Source organism: Acanthaster planci, linkage group LG18, assembly GCF_054643075.1.
Source record: "Acanthaster planci isolate LZ-2023a linkage group LG18, COTS_SCS, whole genome shotgun sequence".
Taxonomy (NCBI): domain Eukaryota; kingdom Metazoa; phylum Echinodermata; class Asteroidea; order Valvatida; family Acanthasteridae; genus Acanthaster; species Acanthaster planci.
Window position 1 is genome coordinate 3,209,247 of NC_141794.1, and position 25,431 is coordinate 3,234,677.

The window sequence follows — 25,431 nt, forward strand, 5'->3', positions numbered from 1 at the left end:
GTATTATGGGATGGAAAACCTGTTTTTCTTAGAGAGCGTAGGCATTTCGTGAATTTTGTGCACGAGTGGTTTTTCAGCAATGGAAGAGTTTTGGAGTTCCCAGAGAACGCAAAGAACTCTAATTGTAACAAGAAGAAGGGGAGGGGGCTTATTTTTTTCAAACATGGACACTTTAAACAAGTCTTGATGTTGCGTTACTAGCAGAGCCATTCAACATAATGACCATCGCCGAAACAAATCCTTCATGTTGGATTAGGGCAATTCGGGTTCTGAATGGTTTTCTTGAAAGCACCATGTTGAATTGTTCTACCAAACAGCAGACCAATTTATCATACTTTGTGATACCATAACACACACCTTAATTTGTTTCTTTCGTGAAATAGTGTCCCGGGAAATCGCAAAGCCCGAAGTCTGTCGAATCCAATAGGCCAAGCCCTCGAAACAACCCTGGACAGCCATCAACGCGCCGGGCTAGTCCTTTGAAAACAACGTGACCCTTGATCTGAAACTGGCCACAATTTATTCCTACATCGTCTCATTATCATTCTTTGCGCTATTGTTATGAAAATATAAATATGTATTCTTGATGTTTTTCAACAAATGGAAGTCCTAAATATTGTTCAACATAGTCATCTCGCAAGAGGTACTAACTTTCGTCACAAAAGAAAAAAAGATGCATACATTTAATACATCATTGTATGAACTCGGTACTTCTTTTTTGTTCTGAAATACAGACGCCGCGTATTGTGAATGTGAACTATCATATTTCGATCCCTGATTATGGAATTATGCAAATCTCCCACAAAAGAGGATGGAGATCGTACGGGGTAAGCCATTTTCGAGCCATTAACGAAAAAACGGGACACGCTCCATAGAACCCTATGCCCGCATATTACCAAAATACGTAGAAAGATACGGGTAGGAAGGGCTTTCCCGTCGTATTCAGTGCGATATCGACGAGCGTTGTCGATGTTTTTTTTCGGTTTTGTTTTTGTTTTAAATACTTTTATTCATGGCTTTTCCAAAAGACAGCGGTTGTAATTTTTTTTGCTGGTACGGTCGCGGGTTTCTGCGCGAGCCAAAGTGCTATAAGCGACTTTATGGTACTTTTTGGGGTTGTTTTCTGTCAAAACGAAGTTGAGAAACTTTGTGCGTCCACGTTGGATTTTACCGTGGCCTCGTGGATCTTTTTGTGTAAACGCGTCCATTGTCACGAGCCACGGATGGCTTGAACAGGTACACAGTGGGAAAACAGCGGCGGATTTTTTCCCACCGCTTCCGGAGAAAATAGACTTTTAAATTCAAATCAGATAAGTTTGAATAAAAAAATCAAAAAGAAAAAACTAACTCACTAAAAGTTGTTTTCGTCTGTGTAAGAGCTTTTAAAAATACTTTTACAACTCATAGGCTTAGCGGGATCCAGGATGGAGGCCTACGTGTCTCCAACATCCAACGGTTTTTAGCACCAAGATATTGGAATATGGCTTCTGCAAGAACATCGATTTAAACCTTAGCTTTTCTCTGTGGAGTTCATCTTCCACCATAGATAACATTGCTTGAATGAATGGCCACCTTTATATGCTTATTAAACTGATGACCACTTTATTTTTTTTTCAATTAACCGTCAAATAATTCAGACGCATACAGGTGAACAAAATGAATACATGTAAATCGTTTTGACATAATAATAATATCTTTTGGGGGCATTAATTTAAAAAATTGGGGGAAATAAAAAATCCTGTTTTCGAAGCTGATCACAGACGGAAGAGCTTGTGTTGTTGGCGTCCCCCCAAAAAAAGAGAATAAAGATTTATTGATATAAATTACCATATCTAGGATTGTAGTGATTTATTTATTGATTGGTGGGTGTGGATGAAAAGATGGAATGGTATCAGTTCTGACTTGTCTCCCGTGGGCGGTGGTTTGTAAACTCCAAGGGCCTCACTCACTCTGCAAATACGGCCCCCGTATTCTCTTCCCGCCAAGGTATAAAGCGAACGTTTTACCGGCATTGTAACTTGACTTCAACACCCACACGTCCACTGAAGCAAAGGTCGAGTTGGCCGACTCAACGCTTTGTTTGCTGAAAGTGCTCATGGGGCCTTCACGCGTACGCCAACTGGTTTTTTTTTTGTTTTTTTTTTCACCGAAGTCCTTATTACGCCATCAACCGGTGGCACAAGTGTCTGACTCTTAACTGCCACCAAACTTCCATTTTCTTCACGTGTCCATGACACGACACACCCATTCATTGTCTTCTTGAAGTGTATTGACACAAACAACACGTACATTACTCACGCGCTCAATAGTGCGTGCTTTTAAGTTGGTTTAGGATACACCAGAGGGCGCTGTTTATAGCTACGGGTCACAGCTGTTCGCGGAGAGAGTTGCGACGTGAGCATCACCCGTCGTCGGAAATGGAAACAAACTGGCAGGTGCATGACAGCTGGTTTACATATGCAGAACCCACACGCTTGACTGTACTCAAAATGAACAGCCATTTTGTTTCCAAAATCTGGAGCTGGCGCCGCTATCGTCTCTAGCGCGGAGGAATACTGGACCTCCAGCCTGAATCAAAATTAACAGGACCGCCCAGCACAAAGCACATGCCGTGTGTTCAAACTGATGTCGCAATCGTTTGATCAGCAATGGCAGTATAGCAATACGAAAGTTTGTGTTATCCTTTTGTCTGTTTGCTCACACATTTTTATTTTTAAAGTAGACATCCGTGCATAGGTATTCATAACGGAACGACATTGCCCCAGATAGGCCCACATCTTGTTCCTCCTGACTTATCTTTAGCACCAGGAGACATCAACCCTTAATGAGCCAGGATGTGGAGTATTGTACAAAGGGGTGTGACCCTCTCCAAAAGAGCTTGGCCGCGCAGTAAGGGATTCGACAATATTTGACATGCATACGTGAAGTCACTTGGGCGTACCCTGTTTATCATGTTACGCGAGAACTGCAGGACGAAATCCAAACGAGCTGACCCAACCCTGTTTTTAAAGGGGTTTCAACGTGGGCCTTTAAACAGCTCATTGGAGAGTTTTGTCCTCGTTTCAGATTTTCGAGGAGGAAATTTTGATTGTTATGTCGCGCTTGAGTTTTATCAGTACCCAACACGCTGATTTCCTCCTGACAACGACAGAGGGCGGCAGGCCGCAACAGCTGGTCAGGAACACAAACGCGATCGCCAGTGCAGCTGACCTGTGTCTTGTCATCGTGAATTCATCTGCAGCCTGGAGCAGTGGCGTGCATTTATTTGGGGAATTTTTCGAGACAGCGTTTTTGGTTGGGGGCAAGTACGGTAGCATCTGAAATTAGGTGCTAATGGAGATACCACACTGCAGGGGGTTTCGAAGACAAGCAAAGCCAAGCGACGCTTAAAATAAATATTTTTTTTAATGGAAACAGAACCAACTCAACCATGTTTGTGGAGCATTTTTAGGAGAGATTGAGCGACCTTCGTCTGGGCACAAAAACGGTGCTCGTACATGTAGCTAGACACAATATTTTGGAGTTCCGGTTCTGAGAATGAACGTCTTTGTCGCACAATTAGTTCATCCCTGAGGAAATCTGCATGGGCGTCGTCTGGATTTGGGAGGAGGAGAGGGGGTCACCCTTGCGGCGTCCCAATAAATCTAACCTGGAGTTCTCGGCTCGGTAATTTCTTAACGAGCAGGTGGGTAAGGAACGGGGGATGTGGGCACTTTGGTGTAATGTTGTATACGGTTATTATCCCAACAAACCCGAGATGGAAGGAAGGGTCCCAAACAAGAATGTTATCAAGCCGGTAGAGCAAAAACGAAGACGTGGAGAGTGTAACACACTATAAGTATCTTGTGGCTTAAAATTAATGACGAAAATTTAAACTGAAACAGAAATAAGCACAATTTTGCTGTAAAGCTAATCAAAGACAGTACTTCTCACGCAAACTCAAATCTTTTCAGGTTGACTGGGATTACTTGTTCTATGAGATTGTTATCCAGTCAATTATTACATTTTCCATCATTGTTTGGTGTAACTGTGTGACAAATGGTAATTTGAAAAAAATCAAGAGGATACCCAGAACTGCCAGTAAAGTTTGATTGGTAGTGGCGTGAGAGAGGTAAATGACGTTTACGAAAAGGCTCTGTTAGCCGAATTTGACATGATTTGTGCTGATCAGTCGTATCCTTTTCTGAGATTCTCTACAGCAGGTCTTGGAGGATTGTGGTACCTCAATACACGTATCAATCGCTTGGCATTTTCCTTTCTACCACGTGCAATCCGTGCCTTTAATAACAACTTCAAACGACAGGGCTCTCAAATTCACCAATATTTGGAGGTCTTTATCAATTAGAACACTTTGTATTGAGCTGAGCCCAACTCAGGTCTGCATGCATGCATGGTTTTATTTTTGTAATTTGTAATTGTTATAACCTATATCTTAATGCTGTCCCTTTAAGAATATTTATATATTGATTTTATTATATGTAATGATTATGAAATGACTGCAGCTGGAGAGAAGAATTTCACGTTTTAAATGGGATGAATAAAAACAACGACGAATGATGATATCCCAACGAGCGTGCATGACATTGATCAGTAGAGTGAACTATGCAGTGGGGATCCGGAGCACATGCATAATGAACTTGTGCTAGACTGGATGCTACTCAGCCAGAACACTACAAAAACCAGGGTGTCAAATTTAACACCCCTAGTGTTCTTAGAGGAGCACACCAACACTTTTCAGGGGTGTGAAGATTTTTGGTGTTATTCCAACACTGTTATTTTTACTTTTAACACTCTCCAGTGCCTTGTAACGCTTATAGGTGTGTCACACTTGTGTAACACTTGTGTTGGTCTAATCATCTGATAACACCAAAGGTTTTGCAGTGAACGGTTGTGCATTGTTTGATCGGAGCTGTGCACACTCAGACCTCGGAGTATCGATCATTTTGCGAACCGTTGTAAATACTCTAATTCCCCAGAGTTGTAATGTGTTGTGTGCGGGCACGGCAGTGAACACGGCAGCGAAGTAAGAAGTAAGGACGGTTAAGCATTTCCCAAATTTCCGCCAGGACCACGAAGTAAATTAATTTAAAGTAAAATGCGTGCATGGTTCATGAATTCATTGAAGTGTCCACGTAGTTTTGACAAGAAATGTAGCAGCCCGCGCTTTGATGCAAACAAATATACATCACATTATGAAACCAAATGAACAGAGCAAACGCTCTGTTCTACTTTTAAAGCAAATTAATTGGGGTCGAATCTTCTCGATCTGGGCACTGATCCAGTTTTGGATTACCAAATAGGAATCTGGAACACAAAGCCTCGAGGGCAGTCTGAATGTTGGCGCAGAATATCCAATTTCCACTCGTAGAGTTCACCAAAAAGGCCATGTTCAAGCGTTTTGGAAAGGGTGCCAGTACAGGGCAACAAGTGTAGCAGCTGATCGGGCGCACCCGGAGTTTGCCATGTTTTTAGTCTTAATTCATTTAAAACTCCAAGCTCCTGTAAGTTCCACAACGGCCTGCACCAGACAGCTTCCTGTGAGTGATCATGTGCTAACGGGAGCACGCCGGAGACGCGACTTCCGGTACGTGACTCCAACTGGAAATCACCCCAGTCCCCCAAACCCGGATGCAACCAATAACCGCTCCCGTGGCACCTTGTGAACCTCGTCCACCCCCCTCATCCACAATCGAGTTCATAAATATTGTTTGGGCAGTGATACGCCAGTACGGGGTATAAAACGCTTTCAAATTATGGTCCACGTGCATGCTCCGTTGACTTTATTCAGACAGCATTCGTGGTTTTGCAGTGTCCCTACAAGACACTGAACAGTTTCGCATCACATGGAACAAAATACTGCATTAACACTGTGTGCTAACAAGACGGCCTTTGCCGTTTATAGCATCGGGTTCAATCTGAGGTTAGCCTCGAGTTAATTTTTCCAATTTTGTTCGGGGCGATCAACGATTGAAATGCAATCAAGCCTACAAGTCTCCACAAATTTCCTTTAAAAGCAAATTTGAACCCGCACAAACCATGAATATCCAAGAAACAGACATTGGCTAAGTCTGTGATATGCATGTAGAATCTGTGATTCTTGCCGTTATGCAAGACCTGCATAGTGTGACCAATCAGCGAGCACCTAGACCTATAATGGACAGCCAGCTGACAACTATCGACCAATCAGCAGCTTAGGTGGAAAGAAGTTGGTTGAAAGTGTGGCTCTGTTTCTGGTTAGTACATGATATTTAGTTAACGCAAGTGCCAAAATATTCCTCGAGGTAAGGATGGTAATTTGGGCGCCATGCCCACCATTTTTTTTTCGCAAAGAAAGGAATTCGACACTAGACTACACCTAGACATTAGTGAGCGCTGCCGTCCATAGACAGCGTTCTGAACATAGCATTAGTCGAGAAGACAAATTTCGATCACATACAGATCTGAAGCTAAAACTATCAACACGACAACATTTCAGCAATATGGCACCGAAGAGACATTGGAAAGTGAAGTCACTGAAGGGGAACGTGACCGAGAAACGGAACGTAAGGTTTTGAACGTAACAATCTATTGACCACCTGCTTCGCTTATGGTGCAGTAAATATCCGTCATCCGCTCGCAGCGTGAAATCAGCATCTACCACGCCCACGAGAGGAAATTATTTGTTGTTTCTTTTAAAGTTGCCATGGAGCGCCAAGGCCACAAGCGGCAAGCCCCCGCGCCAAGGCTATTGGTCCTCCTATTGAAAGCGTAGCCCCCGTTACGATGTTCTGCGCAACGTGTGCGCGGGGGGGGGGGTTCCGAACAAAAGGGCTTCTGTTAAGCGCAGCGCGACTTCTCATCGGCTTGCTGACTGTGATTTCTTTCTGTTCGTCGCTTACAACCAGCAAAGGAAAAGAAATATCACTCTATTTGGCCGTGTGGTGGATCCCTCCCGCGTTGTCTCTTTTGCGTGAAAAATGAATGAATCACACGTGGCATAAACGGACTTGACTCATCCGAAGCATTCAAGGAAATATTTATTTCATCACACGAAAAGTGGAACTTGAAGCTTCCTTTCCAAAACCAGAAGCTCGAAACTAAATCAATCTTGCCTGGAATCGCTCAACTGGAATGCGACTGTCTGTCCGAAAACCATTTCCTTGTCAGTGTTCGTTTACGCTTTAATTCATCCTGAGAGTTACCTTTTGGCGGCAATTGTAACTCTTTTCGGCAAATGTGCGGAAAGGAATAATTTTTGCTTAAAAGTGCAATTTAGTTCAGGGTCATTGAATATCTGGCCACCGTTAGTCTGATCTTGCACAATACAGACTTCACTTTTCGAGCTCAACATTTAACTGTGTTTGAAGCGAGCGGCGTGCTTTCGATTGTTGGTTACTTTGTTCCTTTTCTAGTGAAGTAAAGGCCTGCACGTACCTGCCTCAGGCAGGGCAGAGTCACTGCCGCTGAAGTACCTGACGCCGAGGAGATGCCTAACCACATTTTGTTTTTCATAGCATTCCTTTGAAATATGGTCAGGCCATGGCCACGCTTCAGTTGCTTAGTAACAAAAAGTTGGTCGCGGTTTGTTGGCACGCATGCGCGTGGTCCACTCGGCAGTCGTGAGCACAGAACTGACTGAGTAATCACATTTCCGCAAGGGTTTGACACGCCTTCCAATTGGACAGACGAATAAAATGAGAGGTTTCCTAGCTGAAAAAAAATTTGATTGATGTTAAACAGTAAAATAATCTACAAGTATGTACAGACGCACGTGTGTATATATAATCAACTATACTTGCTCAGAGAATCACTGACATACATGACTAGACCTCTGTAATTTTATCTGAAAGTAAAAACGTTGTAAAATAATAATTGGTGAAGCCATGCAAGTGTAACGTAGAATTTTATTACCAGGGCCGTGCCGGTTAGTGGGTCTGGGATGACGAATTTAGAGGACGGTTTTGTTCCCTCTGATTTACGTAGTTCGAGCAGGGGATGGGAGCGCGTGGGTGAACGACATGGCATGGTTTAATAGAGAGTACGCCAACCGCAGCGTGCAACGTTCGTCAAATAGCTCCGTGGCTCAAGCAAGCTTGCCGAAACTGTTCGACGAAGATTTTGTTCGGTCATTTTTGTTTTGGGGTTTTTTGGGTTTTTTTTGTAAATTCTTAGCGACTGCAGCAATTCTCTTGTCAAACATACAAACCGGACAATCTACAAGCGCAAAATTGGGGCAAATTGAGCTGGGCATTTGTGTGTGTGGAGACTCTTAGAAGAACAATTTTGTGGTTAAGGTAAAAAGGCGAATGCTGCAGGACACCATGGAATTACTCTGGCGAGTCTGCGTAACGTGGATAATGTCGCTGCTTTTCGTCCACTCGGCATTCTCAACAAGTAAGGGTGAGTTCAACATTTTTCTTGCGACATCTTCAAGTTCGCGGCACGGTCACTCGCGTTCCACCTCCAAGTTAACCATTTCGACGCGCGCAAAATAGGTTGTAAATGCAATGCTGCACATCAAAAGAAAATCATCGCGATTTTGTACTGCTATACTTACCCGGTCCAGGCACCATTAACCTTTTTGTTGTTTAATTAAGCAGTTAAAATCTCACAATCCCAATGGTTGACAGACTGATGAGCCTTACTCGACATAAAACTGAAAGCCTGTGCCAGTCACCACATGGTCCTGCCAACAGGTGCCCGATGTGCTGTTACTTTTTACAGCAGCCGTAGCGTATAGGAGTAAAGAGGGAAGGGGGTAATGACCCAAGCGCCCATGAACTACACGGTGTTACACGTTGGGTGCCTTGCAGGACAACCCACTCACGGATATTCATACCGCTTTCCATTTTTGCATGGGGCCTTTTCTATGTGTGGATAGTGTGTGCTCGGTCGCAATGGGCCAAGATAATAGGTGCACAGACGTAACCTCTAATTTTAGGTTGCTAAGTGGTTTAGGGCTGCATGCCTGCGGATCATGCGCTTCTCTCTGTTCCCTGACAATTAGGTGAGCTCATAAAGGCGTAGGGTAATGGGAGAGCTACAAGCATGTCATCTCAATTGCCCATGCCAAAGTTGGAGGAATAACTGTTGGAGTACTTTGAGAAGGTGAATTCCGTAAGATTACCCAAAAAAATGACAGCTAAATTGAAGTCTTTGCTTTGAGGTTAAGGGAGAGGCTACAATGTATACCCAGCAAGAAATGAGACCGAGGGGTACCCCCCGAACATGTCCAATCCCTATACACATTCCAGACTTTTGTTACTTAACACATCCCCCCAAGATGTCTGAAAGGAATTCCCCTGATTCCTGCGAAACAATGACCAACACAAAGCAGGGGGGGTTCTCTCCGTCTCATACCTTGCTGCATATGTTACAATGGGCATGGGCGCGCGCTGATAGTAAAAAAGGTGTTTGGTGATATCAAAGTGCTAAAAACGCAACATGCATCAATCATTCTTGCAAGTCCAAAGGCACGAGCTCTTTAAGGCAAAACAGTGTGTCCGACACGTGTCCTTGATACGATGACATTTAAGCAAGGGGGGTAAAGTTTCCTTTACCCCGTCGTTCGGCTCGATCTCGAAACCGACCGCGAAAATCTTGAGCAACTGCGAAATGTAGGACAGGTTGAAAAAAGGTTGGAAGCCAGGAGAGGACCCTGATCGCTGGAATTCGTCCAACATGCAGTGTTTTTAGCTTCTTGCCAAAAGAGCAGAAGGAAACAGAGTTCAAGAAAAGGCACTCTAAATATAGGTCAAACAGCGACGCTGTCCGTTGGGTAAACATGAACAGTTCACCCGCAAATCCTTACCACACGAACAGTTCTGATTGGTACGCTGAGAGCCTGTAGAATGAGCTTAGAAGGCATATGAAATTTAAGTGCTTCTGATGTCTCCAAGCAAGACACTTTGTCATGTTACTGGCAATGAGAGAGAACCCGCAGACTAAGATTGGTGGCGGTAATCTCACATGGCGAGCTTTTACGAGAATACACAGCGACTTTTTTTGTTCTGGCATTTTCCTTGTCATTTGAAATGCTTTGTCGCCAAAACGACGTCTTTACATTATTAGATAGATTCATTTGTTGGTCAGGGTCGATTTTTCGTTTTGTGTGCTTCGTTGTTGATTCAGTGCATGGACGCATATTACAGAACAATCAAAACTGAACAAACTGTAAAACGAGACCCGAAATGGTCAGCTTTTCAAGTTTATTTCAAGCCATTTCGAGATTCGTACAAAATATACTCCAGTCTTAAATTCATGTGATGGTCTCTTTTAGTTATTGTTAAAACTCTGTTTTAACGTCTTCATGTCCAAGCGATGCAAGCAGGGGGCCAAGGAACCGGTAGATTTATACTGATGATACGCTGGGAGGGGCACCAACCGTATGTAATTGATACGGAGCGTTAACATGATTAATGTGGAATTAGAGACAGACTGTTTGGCGGAAGAAGGCGATCACTTCGAATGAAAGAGATGTCTGTGCAGCTCCGCTGAGGACCTAAGTCGACGGCTGGGTTGGCCCTGTATCTCGGCCCATCATCCGCCGAGGTGCGGCGCGGCCATAGGGTAGGGAGACGCGGCAGACGGACTCCCCGGGAACGTTGTGCCCGGAAGAATATAAGAGATAAGACATGACTGTCGGACTGACACCCAGGGGCTGATGCCACGTGGTAATGAGATGGAAGCATTCGATTACGCACTCCGGTAGTGAATCATAGTGTGAACATGACAGTCACGGAGACATCCAGGGGTTCTCCCCAAGCGAGGTGCATCCAAGGGACGCGCTAGAGAACGTTCAAGTACATCTGAACTCATGGCACGGTTTTGAAGGATTGTCAACGAGCGTCATAATTCTCACTGGAAAAAAATCCATGAAATGTTCTGACGTGCCGTCACGCAGAACAGAACATTAATATGCTGTACGGAATTTCGAACCGGGCGTCAAGCGTCTTTCATTAATTAGAAATTCGCCGGAAACTCGGGACATAATTCAGTCTGGGGTCAGTGCCAAAGAGACGGGCTTCGACGATTTGAAGTAAACTATGGTAGGTTACAGTATGTCAACGCAGTACTTGAAATACATTTTGGTTATCTTTTTCCGTGCTATATCTTTTTTCTTGCTGAGGTTTTTGTAAGAAGGATTGCTGGACAAGAGGCGGATCGAGGGATGGGGTGGGATGGGGTTGGCGGGCTTCATGAAACCCCAACAAATGTCTTCAAGGGCAAGTCCCCAGCCAAGTAGCCCTCCCTCACGACCCTCTGTTTTACGATGCTGTCTTGGAAGACGCCGACGAATGAAAAATGACGAGTTTCTTTTAAAGCTTCGGGCCGTGTCCGAACATAGACGGTGATCTAGATGTAGTCTGTATGACGTGCAGGCCTAGTGGAAGCGACTGCAGCCCTATGGGCTACGAGCTGGGCCAAGAGAGGTCGTGATTTGCCTAACAAGGGAGGCTCCTTTGGAGGAAACTTCACTTCGCTGGTTCACGAACGACTATGAGATGCATGCGTTGCGTGCGCGTCGCTACCAAATGGCGGATAGCTAATGACTTCCGTGGCCGTGCGTGTAGCCATGGCTTCCCGACACGACCTTGGGTCTCGATCACACCCAATCACGGCAAAGTATGTTCTGAAAAGTCTTTCCCCTTTCTCCGTCTGATTTCTGGATTCATCCCCTGTAGGCCTATAATCTACAAGAATCTTGAATCCAACATGGCACCTATGATTCCACAAGCCTTGCCTTCGGCACACACATCGAGAAAATCACACTGAAACATGGGAAATGTATTATTTTCACTACGTACCATGGGGACAATACCGGTAACTGGGAATCGAATCTGCTTTGCTCATATTTAGAACATGTTTTATTCGTTTCGTATCGAATTTACTCGTTTTCATTTTTTTCACCTTTTTGAACCCACGCATAAAGATTGAAATAGCACACCATACACCCTTCACTTTAAAAACACGTCTTAATGTTTAACGCCTTTAAACTCCTTCCTGGTAACACTTTATGAACGTCTTGTGGTGTTAATAATCCAGAGCTAAACAAGTTGTGGTGTTTATTTTTTAAACAAATACGTGTTGATGTGTTAGTACTCTTAGACACAATGACACATTTGGATGTTAACAACAAGACACAAAAACAGAGTTATCGGGTGGTAACATTTTCTGAACGCCGACACATGTTTATTTCCAAAAAAGGTTTAAATTCTCACGGTTACGTGTTTACAATTAACGCAAAGACGTTTATATAATGGATGTTGGGTTTGATAGTATTTATATTCAACGTGTGTGAACTTTCTGTTCCTGGGATGGCCGCGAAGCCACTTTAAACCGGCCAGGAATACGGGCGTTTCACAACAGTGCACCTGTCGACCCAATGCGCGTTTGAAAAGACTCGACAGATTTCGCGCACTGTGGTTGGTCAACGCGTTGCAAACTCTTGGAGGCACAGTAATGTGAATCGCCCGTTTTGGTTCAAATTCGACGCAGTGAGCACCAGCGACACAAGGGTTTTATACAAATACCTTAAGTGCAGAAGAGAATCTTCCAAACCATGTCAAATGTTAAAATTCACTCTGGAATCATGATCCAAGCTCCTGGATGCATCTTCACAGACGTCTGAAAATTATCTGGACTTCAGTTAAAAACCACTGCTTATCTGTCTACACGCAGGTTCCAAGTTTTTTAAATAATCTATTGTTTCAATAGCTTCAGGTTATTTCAGTCTGCAAATATCGAAAGGTCATGGTTTAATTGGACAACTGTCTTAAAATTAATTGGATTAAGGGAAAACAAATCAGAGAATGATCAGTGAAGAATATCAAAACTTTGCCACTGTCCGATGCCTTGCCATACAGCAACGTACCGCAATGTACTATGCTGCCCTGCAACAAGGCCGCCAAAAATCCTTCGTCTACGGAAATCCCCCATTACCAGTAACAAGAAGAGGCGATTTCCTCTTTTATTTACACCGCTGGAACCGTATCAGGAGGCATGTCGGGTCCGAGAGAGGACCCATTTGGCTCCTATCCCTATAGTGGGCGTGAACAACAAAGTCTTCTTGCTGGGGGCGTTAGAAGTTAAAAGATGACCTCGGATTTTCCCACTCGAGTGACGAAATAAACCGACATACCTCAAATTTTAGTCGCCGTTCAAGGTGGCCAGAAACCTCCCACGCGAGAAGGAAAAAAAAGGGTTGGGTGTTTGTTTACTTCGGGGTTGTCATAATAAAACTTGCCGCTTAATTGTTATCATCTCAAGCACACTCGTGCAACGGTTATAATTTTGTGGGCAGTCAGTGTCCTAAATCACTCCCCCGGGTTTTTGTTTGCTGTTTGTTTTGTTTTTGAAAGTGGGCTTAATGTTGATTATTTTCTTTAAAACATTGCCTAATCATTCGTCCCCTACCCATCGTCCCCTAAAAAAATTGCACAGTCTCACACTTACCGAGGCAACTGCGCCACGACACCAACCCTCTGTAATGTTATGGTATTTTAAATCGGGAAAGTGCACCGTGTTTACAACACGTGTTTACAGCACGTTTACAAGAATGAAGTGCCGTCATGTTGAGTCAACATGGACGCAACATTCAGTTTAAACATCTTCACCGAGTAGTTCGAGAGCAATATTGTTATCACGAAAAACGCAAGAAATTACTTGGAATCTCTTTCCAAATTAAATGTATTTAAAGCCAAGCGTAGACGGGGGTCGGACGTCCCGATATCAGTAGAATCTGATCCGAAGACAGACTACTGGAATGGAACTCTCCCGGGGATGGAAGACTCCCTGCAGGCTATGTAGTTTCTCATCAATTAACTTTCATGAAAGTCTTTCATGAAAGAAAGTCTGTAAGAAATTCTGATAAGTACAGAGAGTTGTCTTGAGAAATGCACGTCGTCGAGCTAGACACAGTTAATTGGATATTCCCTTTCAGAACGCTTCGGGAAATGAAACTAAACAAGCCAACGCAGAACAAAAATGGGACAGAAATAAGTAGGTCTGCACGTACAAGAAGAACCGCTTGCGTTCAATACAAGGACAATGCCAACGTGGAAGCTTCCTAAAAGTATACATGATACAGATATCAGGGGGAAAAGTCCCATGGCAAAACGGTTTCTGATTTCCGATATCCCGGTACCTGGCCTTGTCCTGAGCAAAGGGTATTGTTTGTCCGATGGCAACATCCTTGGCCGTGTTGAAGAGGGCTAGGATTTCATGGAAAACTTCGTGAGTACACCTTGCATGACGCAATGTCGATTCAAACAGCCTTCAGCTTTTCTTCTTGGATGATACATAGCCAGAATATTTTATTCATGAATGATGTTTCTTTTTAAGCACGGTTTATATCCTATTTATGTCGATATACGTGGTGCAGAACAAAACCCGACAACTTAAAGCCGCAAGTCCTTTATTATTTAGGGGTCAAGATTATAAAAAATTTGCAATCTTAATGGGAATATCCGGATTTTTTGGGGGGGAGGTGTTATATCCAAGAAGAATTATGAATATGCGAATTATGTGTCATTTAGAGTGTCAAAGACTCTAAAATTAGACCTCTGAAAAATTGAAGAGAACTCTTGATCGGGACATGTCGTGTTCTATCTGTGCACCAATGCGCATGTACGTTTAATATCGATACTTAATTGTCATTATCACAGCTGATGGCCAATTGAATTACCCGAAGAAGCGCTGTGGCTAAAGAAATTGGTACAATAAGTGCGTACGTGAAAGTAACGGTCTTTTCACCCAAAACACAGTACTGAGGACCTTAAAATGGGAAAAAGATATTTTACAGGGTTCACGTGTACAATGTGTAAGTTATCCGTTAGCACCCGGAAGAAAACACACATATTCAAGAAAACATGGATATTTCATTATGAAAAGTCTCCGTTGAAATTCAAGGAGTTCCTTGCATTTAACCGATGCCTGAAGTCGAGTGTACTTCAGTTGGAAGTTAACTTCATGAACACCCTTCCTGTCTAGGTAAATTGGATTATCTTCACATCACCGTCAGACTAGAGGCGGCGAGTCCATTTAGCGACAAGAAAGTAGAGTGTCGCCTGGTCTCAACTAACAAAGCCATTATTCTCCTCTCAGTCCACTGGTAGACATCTTTTGATCTGTTACGCCTGCGTGTTTTTGAGAGAGGTTCTCCCGCTTAGTTTAAAGTTTGAAACTTCTTTGGAAGTTAATTTCAACTTCTGCAAGTGAAAAACTCTACACATCCTATCACAAAATAATGGAGTCTGTCATTTCAGTGACATTTAGAAAGGAAAGGCACTTTTTTTTTACATCTTAGTGATATAAAAATCACCAAACTTAAATTAGAGAGGTTATTTTTTGAACAGATTTTATTGATATAGTACACATTTGCCAAACCCTCAACTTTTCAGACTGGCTTTGTGCCCAATAGATCTATCCTTAGACAATGTTTTACTTGGTCATTTCTTGTTTCGAGAAACTGTGTTTGGCTTTGATTTTTTTGTCTAATTGTGAGCAGTCCCTCTGAACTCGTTTGCCTTCGGTTGTCATTAAAAATGAAATCTAAACGGCACCTTATGAAAAAAAAGATATACGATGCACTGCTCGCCGCAAAGGACCCCAACTCATCACATTTAAATAAATAAATTTAAATAATTCAAATTTCTACAAATTAGAATTCAGTTTGTCAAATAGTATATTTTTGTATACAATAATTTCTCAAGACGTTTATCTTGGTGCGTGTAATTTATAAATAATTTAATGTATAAATTACGATGTTGGGCTTGTCCGGAAGGAGCTAAGAGTTGCGAGTCCCTGTCTTGGTCTGAAACTGAGTGACGAATGATTGAACAGCTGTAAGTGCGTACAATTATATTAAAAAAAGAAAATCAAAGGAAGTGGTCTGAAATTTTATGTGTGTATGCTAATAATAGAATAATTGGTTACTGGCTGGCTATGTTCAGCCAGGTCAAGTCCACTAACGGTCACGATAACCTAAAACAGTTTCTCGAATCATATAAATCACGGCCACTCAGTGTATACTTGTACGTGTACCAGGATGTAGATTATTATAAAATGACCTGTACACGAAATATGCAGTCTAGCATTACGGTCACATTGTTCATGCTTATTTTGACACGGCTGTCTTGGAGTTCCTTGTATGTATTATGATTTAATAGTCTCTTTCCTCTCGTTTCTCTCTCCCTCCAGTTCTGTATTCCTGTACTTTTGAAGATGTTTCCAGTTGCTGGTTGAGCGTGGAAGCAGCACGGTTGACCTGGATGATTGGAGGTCACCGGACTGACCCGAGTGGTCAAGGGCCACCCGCTGACCACACCTGGGGCACCGAAGTGGGTGAGTCTATAAAAAGCTGAAGAGGGCGCCATTTTTTTAGTATGTGACGACCTGCATTGTTAATTAGACACAGAGTGCAAAGGATGGCCGTCAGTTTTTTTTCTGTATTCCTACCAATTCCCCTCAAACAGAAGCAACCCCTCATCGGTTTGAAAATAGCCTTATTAGTCGGGAGTGTTAATTTTGCTGGTAGCAATGCGACCGTTACGCGTTCATTTCGCGGTCGTTTGTGAATCAGCGAAGTTCAGTTCCGACCGAAGGAGCCTCCGTTGCTAGGAAACTCTTCATCCAGCTCGAGGTTCATAGGCCTTGAGGCAAACTCGCGGCTTTCGTATGTCATTTGGTCATTGGTTCGATTTATATGTACAAATTGGACACACGAGAGGCTTGAGTCAATTCGTATTTCACAATTCACGGTAACAGTACAAATGATTTCAGGTTTTTGTCTTTCATTGCAAAAGCATGGCGTCTAGTAAAGTGGGGCTCACGGTCTCTGGTAGCTTGGGTCCTCGCTCACACTGTGTGCTTCGGGAGCGGACACTGGACGTGTGAAAACGAACACTGGAGCCCCGTTAGATACTCGACCAGACATCTGGCATTTTCTGTCAGCCTGACCCACGTGCCACTCATAATTATCCATACATCGTCCCTCCGTCATGAGAAATGAAAGTCTATACCACCGTCACGACAGGGCCGTAAATTATGAATTCTTTCAACGTTTAACCATCAAGAATCCACCCCCTCGCTAATGCCATGCCCTCAAGGGACAAACCAGACAAAGAGCCGCTAGTTTCTGAAAACCTTGCGCCCCGAGGAACAGCGAGACAGCTTACTTATTCCGTTTGCAATTGGGAACAACTTATCAGCCACATCTATAGCTTCGTGTTAGCGCAGCTGTCTGGACGCATTAGTATCCTGATCTCATCCACCTGTAAGATGTCGAGGCCTGGTGATTTCAAAAGTTTGTGCACGGCGCTCGTACGGCAAAGCCATGCCACCCTATCTGCCACTTGTACTTAGGAATAAATCGGTCTGTATATTGAATTGTGTTATTGGTTTAAATACAAGGTTTTCCCATGTACATGGCTTTTTCAGATCTTTCAAAGCTGTAGCTCGCTTGCTGTACGCGCCTTGCTGTACATGCATTAGTTTTTATAAATGTGTTCTTATCAATAAATGAACAGGTGCTGGCTTTGGTCTTGACCCCAATATTCACCAACGACTTTTTCGAGAATGGTCTCACAGATCCTGCCTCAAACAGCTTGATATCGCAGCATTGACTCGCCCTTCGTTCATTCCAAAAACACACTTGTCTTTCATGTTTTCCCTCCATTTTTTTCAAGAAGACTTTTCGCAATTTTGCAGGTAAATATGTTTACACCAGGTCTGAAGACAAGGTGGTAGGCACGCCACTGGTTCGGAAGCTGACCTCGGCACACTTTCAACTCGCCATCGGTGAGGGCGTGCTCTCCTTCTACTTCTTCCTGTGGGGGTCCCCCGGCAACACTTTGAACGTATACGCCGAGTGCAACAGCGACATGTCGCTGATCTGGGGCTATGGGTCTTCGACTGGTCTGATGAACAGCTGGACAAGAGCAGAAGCGCTGGTACTCTGCAACGACAGCTTCACGGTAGGTGAATTCAGCAGTGGTGCACGGCTCGTAGGTGCCTGTCCCGCTTCAAAGTGCCCACTTCTTAGCGCCCTCTTCGGACACTCGATGATACAAGAGGTCGGAATAGTATGACGTGATTGGATATCGCTGTTTAACGTCACGCGGTGTTGTTCATGACTGACTTTCACGGGTACTATGCATTTTTATGGCGACCGACTGGCGCAAGAAGAAAGTTTTAGTCAAGAAATTATGGAATTCTCTTTCTGGTCCCCGGACGATCCAACGCATCCATTTGGCCCACCGGTAGAATTGCACTCAGAAATCTAAATCTATCAGAAAATTTAATTCCTGAGTATGAATAACCGAAGTAAAGTACCACGTTCAAGGATTTTATAGAATATTCGATTTCGGACAGACAAAACGAGAATGATAAACCAGTTAAACTCAGGTCGTTGAGAAATATCTTTGAAATGGCAAATGGTAATCACTCGAGACTGATAGAGCCTGGGCACGATTTCGTTTCTTCCAATGGAAGAGTGGGATATTTGTTGAATTTTTCTTTTCGGACAATCGATGTTCTCCTCCACAGATTATCTTCCAAAGCATTCACAACTTCAACAACAGTTTCATTGCTGTGGACGACATCGCTTTGAACGGCAAAGAAACAGGTATCGTATTTTTCAACGGTCCTCAATTTTCTTTTGAATGAGAATAATTTTTTATATCGTGGGTTATTTCCGTTTAACTGCACCGTTCATAACATTCTGTGTTTTCCATCTTGATCTTCACACATTCTGTCTCATTTATGAATATGCAAAAAAACTCCCTGATCAATGGTATGCGAAAAAAGGGCCATCTAGATTAAGACTATATTCAGCTAAACCATGGCAAAATACCTCAGTAAAGACTGCACTCAAAAAGCTACTTTCGTGTGGTCAATTATAGTCCATGTGTCTGGAAGACGATCCCTGTGGACAGAAAGTGAGTGTGCCCCTTGACATTTTCCGGGGTCCCGGTTGCCTTTTGAAGTTCCAATCCAGGAAGCATTTTTGGTGCGGTTTCCCCTCTTCACCGGAGTCCGCCATATTGATACCAAACTATACACGGCCCGGACTCTCTACAAACATTAAGTCCTGCCTGAAACTCCTCATACGTCGCATTAGAGTTCCCCCAGGTGAATTTCCCACCGGTACTCCTATTAGCGACGGTTTCCTCTTCAGTGGCAGCGCCGGGCTGGAGTTCATGTTGTGATGGGAAATTCACAAGCCAAACTGTGAGGAAAATAGTTGCATGTGTGAGGATCATTCGGCTCTTCAATTTCTCGTAGTTTTACCATCAATATCTAATCAAACAACAGGTTGCAGTGAAGGGTGGATATCTTTTCTTTACTGTGACGTCACGTTTCTTGATGATTAATCCACCGTCTTCGAGTTCAGCCGCTGGAGAGGAAAATGTTGATGTTGAGCCAAAATCTCTGAAATGTCACCTGCAACTGAATTCTTATTTCGGTAATGGATAACCTGAGAGTACTAAACTAGCTATCCGTGTAGTCCTCGCAAGCCGGACACATTGAAAATCGGGATATGGGCCATCAGTTTGCCATTAAAGAGAGCTACTGGAGACGTTTTCTTGACATGAATTCCTGTCAGCACCAGGGACATGCTCCCATTCATCTTCAATTCTAGTGTCACCATTCTAGGGCTTCTAAAGGGCTTTTTATTAAGATTTACATATTCACGAGGAACTTAGCGATGCCATCTTTATTTCTGTGATGTATCATCTTGTACTCTTTTTCCTTCCAGAATCTAAGCTTTTTTCCCGATCCCTTTTGACAGATTCTCTCGTGTCAGTGAAAACACCTACGACCGGTACAAATGTTGCGACAGAGGATGTCGTGAAAGAGCCCTCTGTGACCCCTGACGTGACCTCCGAGTCGCCGCAGGTTCACATGAATACTATGCCGACTGGTGGCGTTTACAACCAGCCTCAAGGTAAGTTACTAAAAACAAAACTTTAAGGACCAGACAACACAGGTGATTCACAATGGCGTGCCTACAAGAGTGTGCAACGCGTTGACCAATCACAACTCGCAAAGTCTGTCGACCCTTTCCAAACGCGCACTGGCTCTGTTCGGCAGGACGACAGACACAATGCGTGAACAAAAATTGACAAGCATCTAATCCCGTGCACACTCGCACAGTTTAGGTAAATGTTTATCTTTTTTTTAAGGAAACTGGTTGTCGCTGGTTAAGTTTACGTCTACAATTAAAGCATAGCAAGCTCTGTTATTGTTCTTTAAATTTCAGAAATGAATTACTACTGCACTATGAATACAGCCTTTGTAGAAAACCTTTTATTCCATTCCTGCGCAGTGAGTTCTGTGATTCCCTTCATGTACTATTCTGTATAGCGATATTCTGGCAATACACAGGAACATGAACAGAGTTTCGACTGACAAACATGTGCCCTTTTCTCTTTTGTCCCAGGTACAATGACGTTGTCCATAATCCTGTTTCTTCTGGCCCTGCTGTTCATGATTGTCAGCCTCACCGTGCATTGCTACATCTGGCACAAGAGGAAGTAAGTGGCTCCCAACGTGATCGTAAAATAAGGCAAACTGGCTTGCTCGAGAACAAAACAGACACTCGATGAAGGCCTGCTCGCGAATATTATGCCACCCGCCTGTCACTGTGGTCGTTGGCCCACAGACTGTCAGCAGAATCACCTTTGATTGGCAATTTGGTAAAATGAGTCATGTTTGACGGAACCATAAAGCCGTTGTAGAGTAACAGTGACCAGACTTTCCAAGTCCTTCAAAATGAAGCCAAAGTTGATTTAAAATAATCTCTGAGGGTAAGGGTTAATTAATCATCGATACGGGCGATTCACAACAGTGCGCCACCAAGAGTTTGCAACACGTTGGCTAATCATAACGCGCGAAATTTGTCGATCCTTTCCAAACGCGCATTGGGTCGACATATTTCGCGCACTGTGATTGGCCAACGCGTTGCAAACTCTTGGTGGCGCACTTTCGTGAAACGGCCGTATCGAAAACTGCTTCGATCTGGTCTTTTCCACGGTGGTTGTTTCTTAATAGAAATTATAAAATAATGTTTACAGAACAAAAAAATACCAATAATCTATCTACCGATTGTTTTGATGATAATTTTCCACAGGAAATGTGCTGTGAGGATGAGAACAAAGCAAATAAACGTACACAACTCTGGCTACAGCTGCCCAGTTCACAGCACACACCTCCCCAAAGTGGTCGTGCATAGTGAAGATTACAAGATGCCGACGACCAGGAAATCAGAGCTGAAGCACGGCCTGCAAGCCGAGAAGCCGTCCGTCAAGAGCACCGAGAGCGGGACTGTGGCGAACGGTGGGCTCCCGAGCAGCATTGCTCTACCCATCCTGCGAGGCCGCAGCAAAACGGTGCCCAATAAACGGAGCTTTGAGCATTACGAGGCCATCGAGATGGGCAGCGACAGCGACGAGGACAGTGAGAAGGGCAAGAGAGTGCTGAGTGCCACTGGGAACAAAAGGAAGAAGGGGTTCGTCGGGAAGGCTCGCCACTTCACCCGCAGCAACTCCCTGCCCACCTCCCCGGGAAACGATTTTTACGAGTCCATCGACCACAGCCGCATCAACCCGGCTCCCTTGGCCTACCAAGTGACCGATCTCCTGCCCAGCCTATCCAGCACAAACACCCTGGTGGATGAACTTCAAGACACCCGCTCTTCCATTGGTTCCATCCCTAGCATCCAGAGCAACCATCTCAAGCCGCCCATGCTGTATGACAACTTGGAAAGGAAGTCCCCCCTGCTGTCACAACCGTCCCGCCACTCTCCCACCAGCAGCAACTACACGCCTCCGTCTCTCCTGAACCTGTCCGGGTCGCAGTGCAACGTGGCGTCGCTCTACGACACAGTGTCGACCTCCCAGGCCGATGCCTCCTCCCTCTCGTCGTACGACACGCCCACTGTCCACATGGACTCCTCGCCACAGGTCAATCCTTTCTTTCAGTCAGTGCAGCCAAGCGAGATGTACAACGCGCTCAACCGGCATCCTAGGCCTAACACGCCGCCGGTCATCGGGGATGGATCGCTTACCCCAAGCCCGCCTTCACCGGCGGTGTTCCGGCCATCGGCCTACCAGATGCCACAACCGAAGCCCAAGGACTGCCCCCCTCAGCAAAATGAGTATCACACGCTTGATCCGGACGCGATATCTGATACCAGTTTCGAGAAGCCAGTGTCGGTGGACAGTGAAACGGCTTACGAAAGTCCTCAGACTAAAACACTTCAACAAGTGAAAAGCGAGTCAAGTCACGACTACGAGGACTTAGACTGAGCAACTTGCCTTTCCCTCTGTGTTATCTCTGAATGGATGCATTCCTGAGATTCAGTTGATGTAATGCCAATGACTATGAAATTCAGTAGTTTCAAAGATGGCAGATAAGTCAACCAGAAGTGTATGTATAGTTCAAACGCACAAAGCAGCTCAATTTTGTGAGTTCGGTTTTTAAATTTTAAAGATTTGTACACAGATGAACACCGTAATTTTTTGTAAAATGCGCACCTTGACGAATGTTTTTGTGATTGCGCTGTAAATAAAGTGGACATTTTTGACTGAAATAGAGGAGTTTCCAGGTCAGTTCGACTGGGAAAGCTAGATTAAACTCTTTGAAAGACATAAGCACCGTTCCTTTTCACAACTGTAAGGCCTTAGCGAATATTTTTAGAGATGCGGTTCGCACTGAATTCTAAATACAGTAGCAAGATGATGGAATCGGTGCACGTCATATTTCTATGACTTATCGTCACCACTCTTCGTTTTAGCCACAACATACGTCAATCTAGCATGGGCAAGAGGTCACAGGGTGTGAATGAAAGCAATGGGATGAAATATATTTTGTGTAAAAAAGTTTTCCTACTCAGGGGGACAAGTGACGGGGAAGGTTCTTGTCTTCAAATAAGAAGCACTTATTTCGTTCTTTCGTTAGTTGCTGCAGAGGAGTGCATTGGTGCAGTCCCAAGATCCGATGCTCCTTTAGCATAAAGGAAATGAGGAGACATCATTTCTAACTTCTAACTTTATGGTGAAACTGACTACTGTTTATCTGTTTATGTTCATCCAAAAGCGCATTCAGCGCCAACTACAAGACGAAGTGAAGATGTATTCAATTTTTAGAGGTGGGAGGAAAACCATGGATAATATGTTCCAGGGAAAACCCAGACATTCAGACAGAGACTGAAAACCCAATCCACATGCTGACCTTGGTGGGATTCGAACCCGGGTCGAGGAGGTGGAAGGCGAAGAAAGAGCCACTGCACACCAAGCTGACTCTCAGCGCTTATAGACCTACATGTTTGTGGAAGGCTGCGTCAGAATCTAAGGTCAGTGTCGTTGGTTGTTTCATTTCTTCCGTGCTGAGGCGAACTTTCATGAGGAAAATAAAGCTCTGAAGTTTTTCCCTTTCTGTACGTAATCGAGATGGTTGACTCCAGATTTTCTGTCACTTCTGCTGTGCTGAACTGGTCTGTGTTTTAGTGGGTTTGGAGTAACAGAACCAGATCCTAAAGGTTTCTATGAAATCGGGGGAAAAATGTTTCAGCCGGTGTTAAGGGTGGGTAACAACATTAAAAAACTGAGGAACGATTATGTAAATACCGGTGTTTCACAATAGTGCGCCTCCAAGAGTTTGTAACGTGTTGACCAATCACCTTGTGCGACATCTGTCGACCTAATGCAAGTTTGGAAAGGGTCGACAGATGTCGCGCCTTATGATTGGTGAACGCTTTGCAAACTCTTGGAGGCGCACTGTACTATTGTGAAACGCCCGTATTGTCCAAGGCCGTACTTTCTTAGGCTGCATCCGAATCTCTTGTCTAGAGCTAGGTCTTAGTATTCACTCCATTGGAAATGCGTGGAGACGCTCAGACAATAGACCCAGCCGTAGCTCTGGAAGCCCGTTTCGGACACGGCCTTTTACTCAAATGCGCCGTGAATGAATAAAACTTCCTGAACAAGAAATCCCAGAATGCTGCCAGTTTGAGACATGCTGAGTTACAGAATGGCATGCACTCTCCTGGAAGGAAATGACAGTTCATAAAGTATATGAAGTGTTTCCCGCGACACAGCGCCATGGCGCTACAACGCTCAGTGCTGCCGAGACAGAGTCAAACTGAGCCGATGACAAGCTGCTTGGATTGAATCAGGGTTAGGGAAAAGGTAATTTGGTTGTAACGGGATAGAGTGGATGTAAATGTCCAGTCTGGGGTAATGACGACTGGCCGAATTCAGTATCGACGACCAGGAGTGGAAATCAAACGTGTTTGTGATGAACTGCTTGTAAATAAAATGTGATAATCAGGTTGATTTTGTCGCAGATAAAATGACATTTTGCTGACGTCCATTGTGTATTCTGGAGACTGGAAATGACAACATGAAATAAAATGGCTATTAAAATACCGCCGACCGGCTGCCGGTGTATTTGTGTCGTACAGTGGGTTGAGATCGGGTGGGATGGGGCAAGGGTTGAGCATGTGGGCAGGCTCACTTTAGTCTTAAAGATGTTGCTTAAGTACCTTTTTTGTCGTGACACCCCGCGAAAAACTTATACGCGTACTGGAGAACCAAACCAATCTGGATTGCTGCACATGCGCGACAAGTCCCACAGCAAAACAAACAAAATTGCAGGAACTTCGAAAGCGTTGGCTGCCCTCATGCATATTCGTGTCTGATGCAAGGTCAAATCTCCTGTCGAAGCAAAGAACATGTGACTAGTACACCCGGGAGTTGCAGGCTTCACACCCCCTTTCCTTGTCGTTCAAAAATATAGCCATTTTCCTGGTCCGGCTCTCCAACATAGTTGAATATAAGATCAGATTTAGTACCTTCAGCTTTCAGGAAAGTCGCCAATAAATATAACCAGAGGTTTATTCGAATCCTTTGAGATAGAAATTCCCTGGAAATAAAAAACTCACATGGGGTTGTTCTGAATGTTTGAAACATAGTGAAGGAGCATTATAGAGAAAGGACGCGGAAAGGTTGAAACTGAAGTCAGCGTGGTTGTAAATTATAAAAAAGGAAAATATTCCTTTAATTATAAACATAGTCTCTTGACCTATTTCAACCCTGAAAGTTTGCACTATTTGCGAGGTGCCCCGGTATATAAAGACACTCAGTTGGTTTCAGTATACTAGAAAAATTCCTCAACATGACGCAACTTTGGGGGTCAGAATCTTAACATCAATTCTTTGTTTTCTTTAAAGCCGAACCGCGCCGTTTTGTACCAGCCGTCACAGAATGTTAGTTCTGTATTTAGAAGCGAACAAACTCAATGACACGGGTGAATTCCGTCCCCTAATATCCTCGTGTAATGACCATACAATGGTCGTATCGGATTTCTTGTCATGTATGAAATTACATTTTTCTCTGAACTGACAGCATGCTAGCATACGTCAATTTTCAAAGGATACGAGGTGGCAAT

General features: G+C 44.0%; 1 protein-coding gene across 2 annotated transcripts; it reads left to right on the forward strand.

Annotated features, from left to right (window-relative positions):
* Positions 1–7,964: 7,964 nt before the first annotated feature.
* LOC110978129 (uncharacterized) lies at positions 7,965–24,334 on the forward strand. 2 transcript variants are annotated; one of them, XM_022232873.2, is made up of 7 exons: positions 7,965–8,379; positions 16,180–16,323; positions 17,689–17,954; positions 18,526–18,604; positions 19,772–19,927; positions 20,423–20,516; positions 21,113–24,334. In XM_022232873.2, the coding sequence occupies exons 1-7, from the start codon at positions 8,286–8,288 to the stop codon at positions 22,287–22,289; spliced, it is 2,010 nt and encodes a 669-aa protein (XP_022088565.2). In that variant the 5' UTR covers positions 7,965–8,285; the 3' UTR covers positions 22,290–24,334. The 2 variants fall into 2 exon arrangements, with proteins under 2 accessions (XP_022088565.2, XP_022088574.2); XM_022232882.2 differs by having other exon boundaries at positions 7,965–8,373.
* Positions 24,335–25,431: the final 1,097 nt, after the last annotated feature.

What these genes read in the sequence shown, in the direction of transcription:
- LOC110978129 (XM_022232873.2), top strand. Translation starts at nt 8,286, where the DNA reads ATGCTGCAGGACACCATGGAATTACTCTGGCGAGTCTGCGTAACGTGG. An exon ending in TCTGCAACGACAGCTTCACG is followed by an intron (nt 17,955 to 18,525) that starts GTAGGTGAATTC and finishes TCTCCTCCACAG; the next exon opens with ATTATCTTCCAAAGCATTCA. An exon ending in TACATCTGGCACAAGAGGAA is followed by an intron (nt 20,517 to 21,112) that starts GTAAGTGGCTCC and finishes AATTTTCCACAG; the next exon opens with GAAATGTGCTGTGAGGATGA.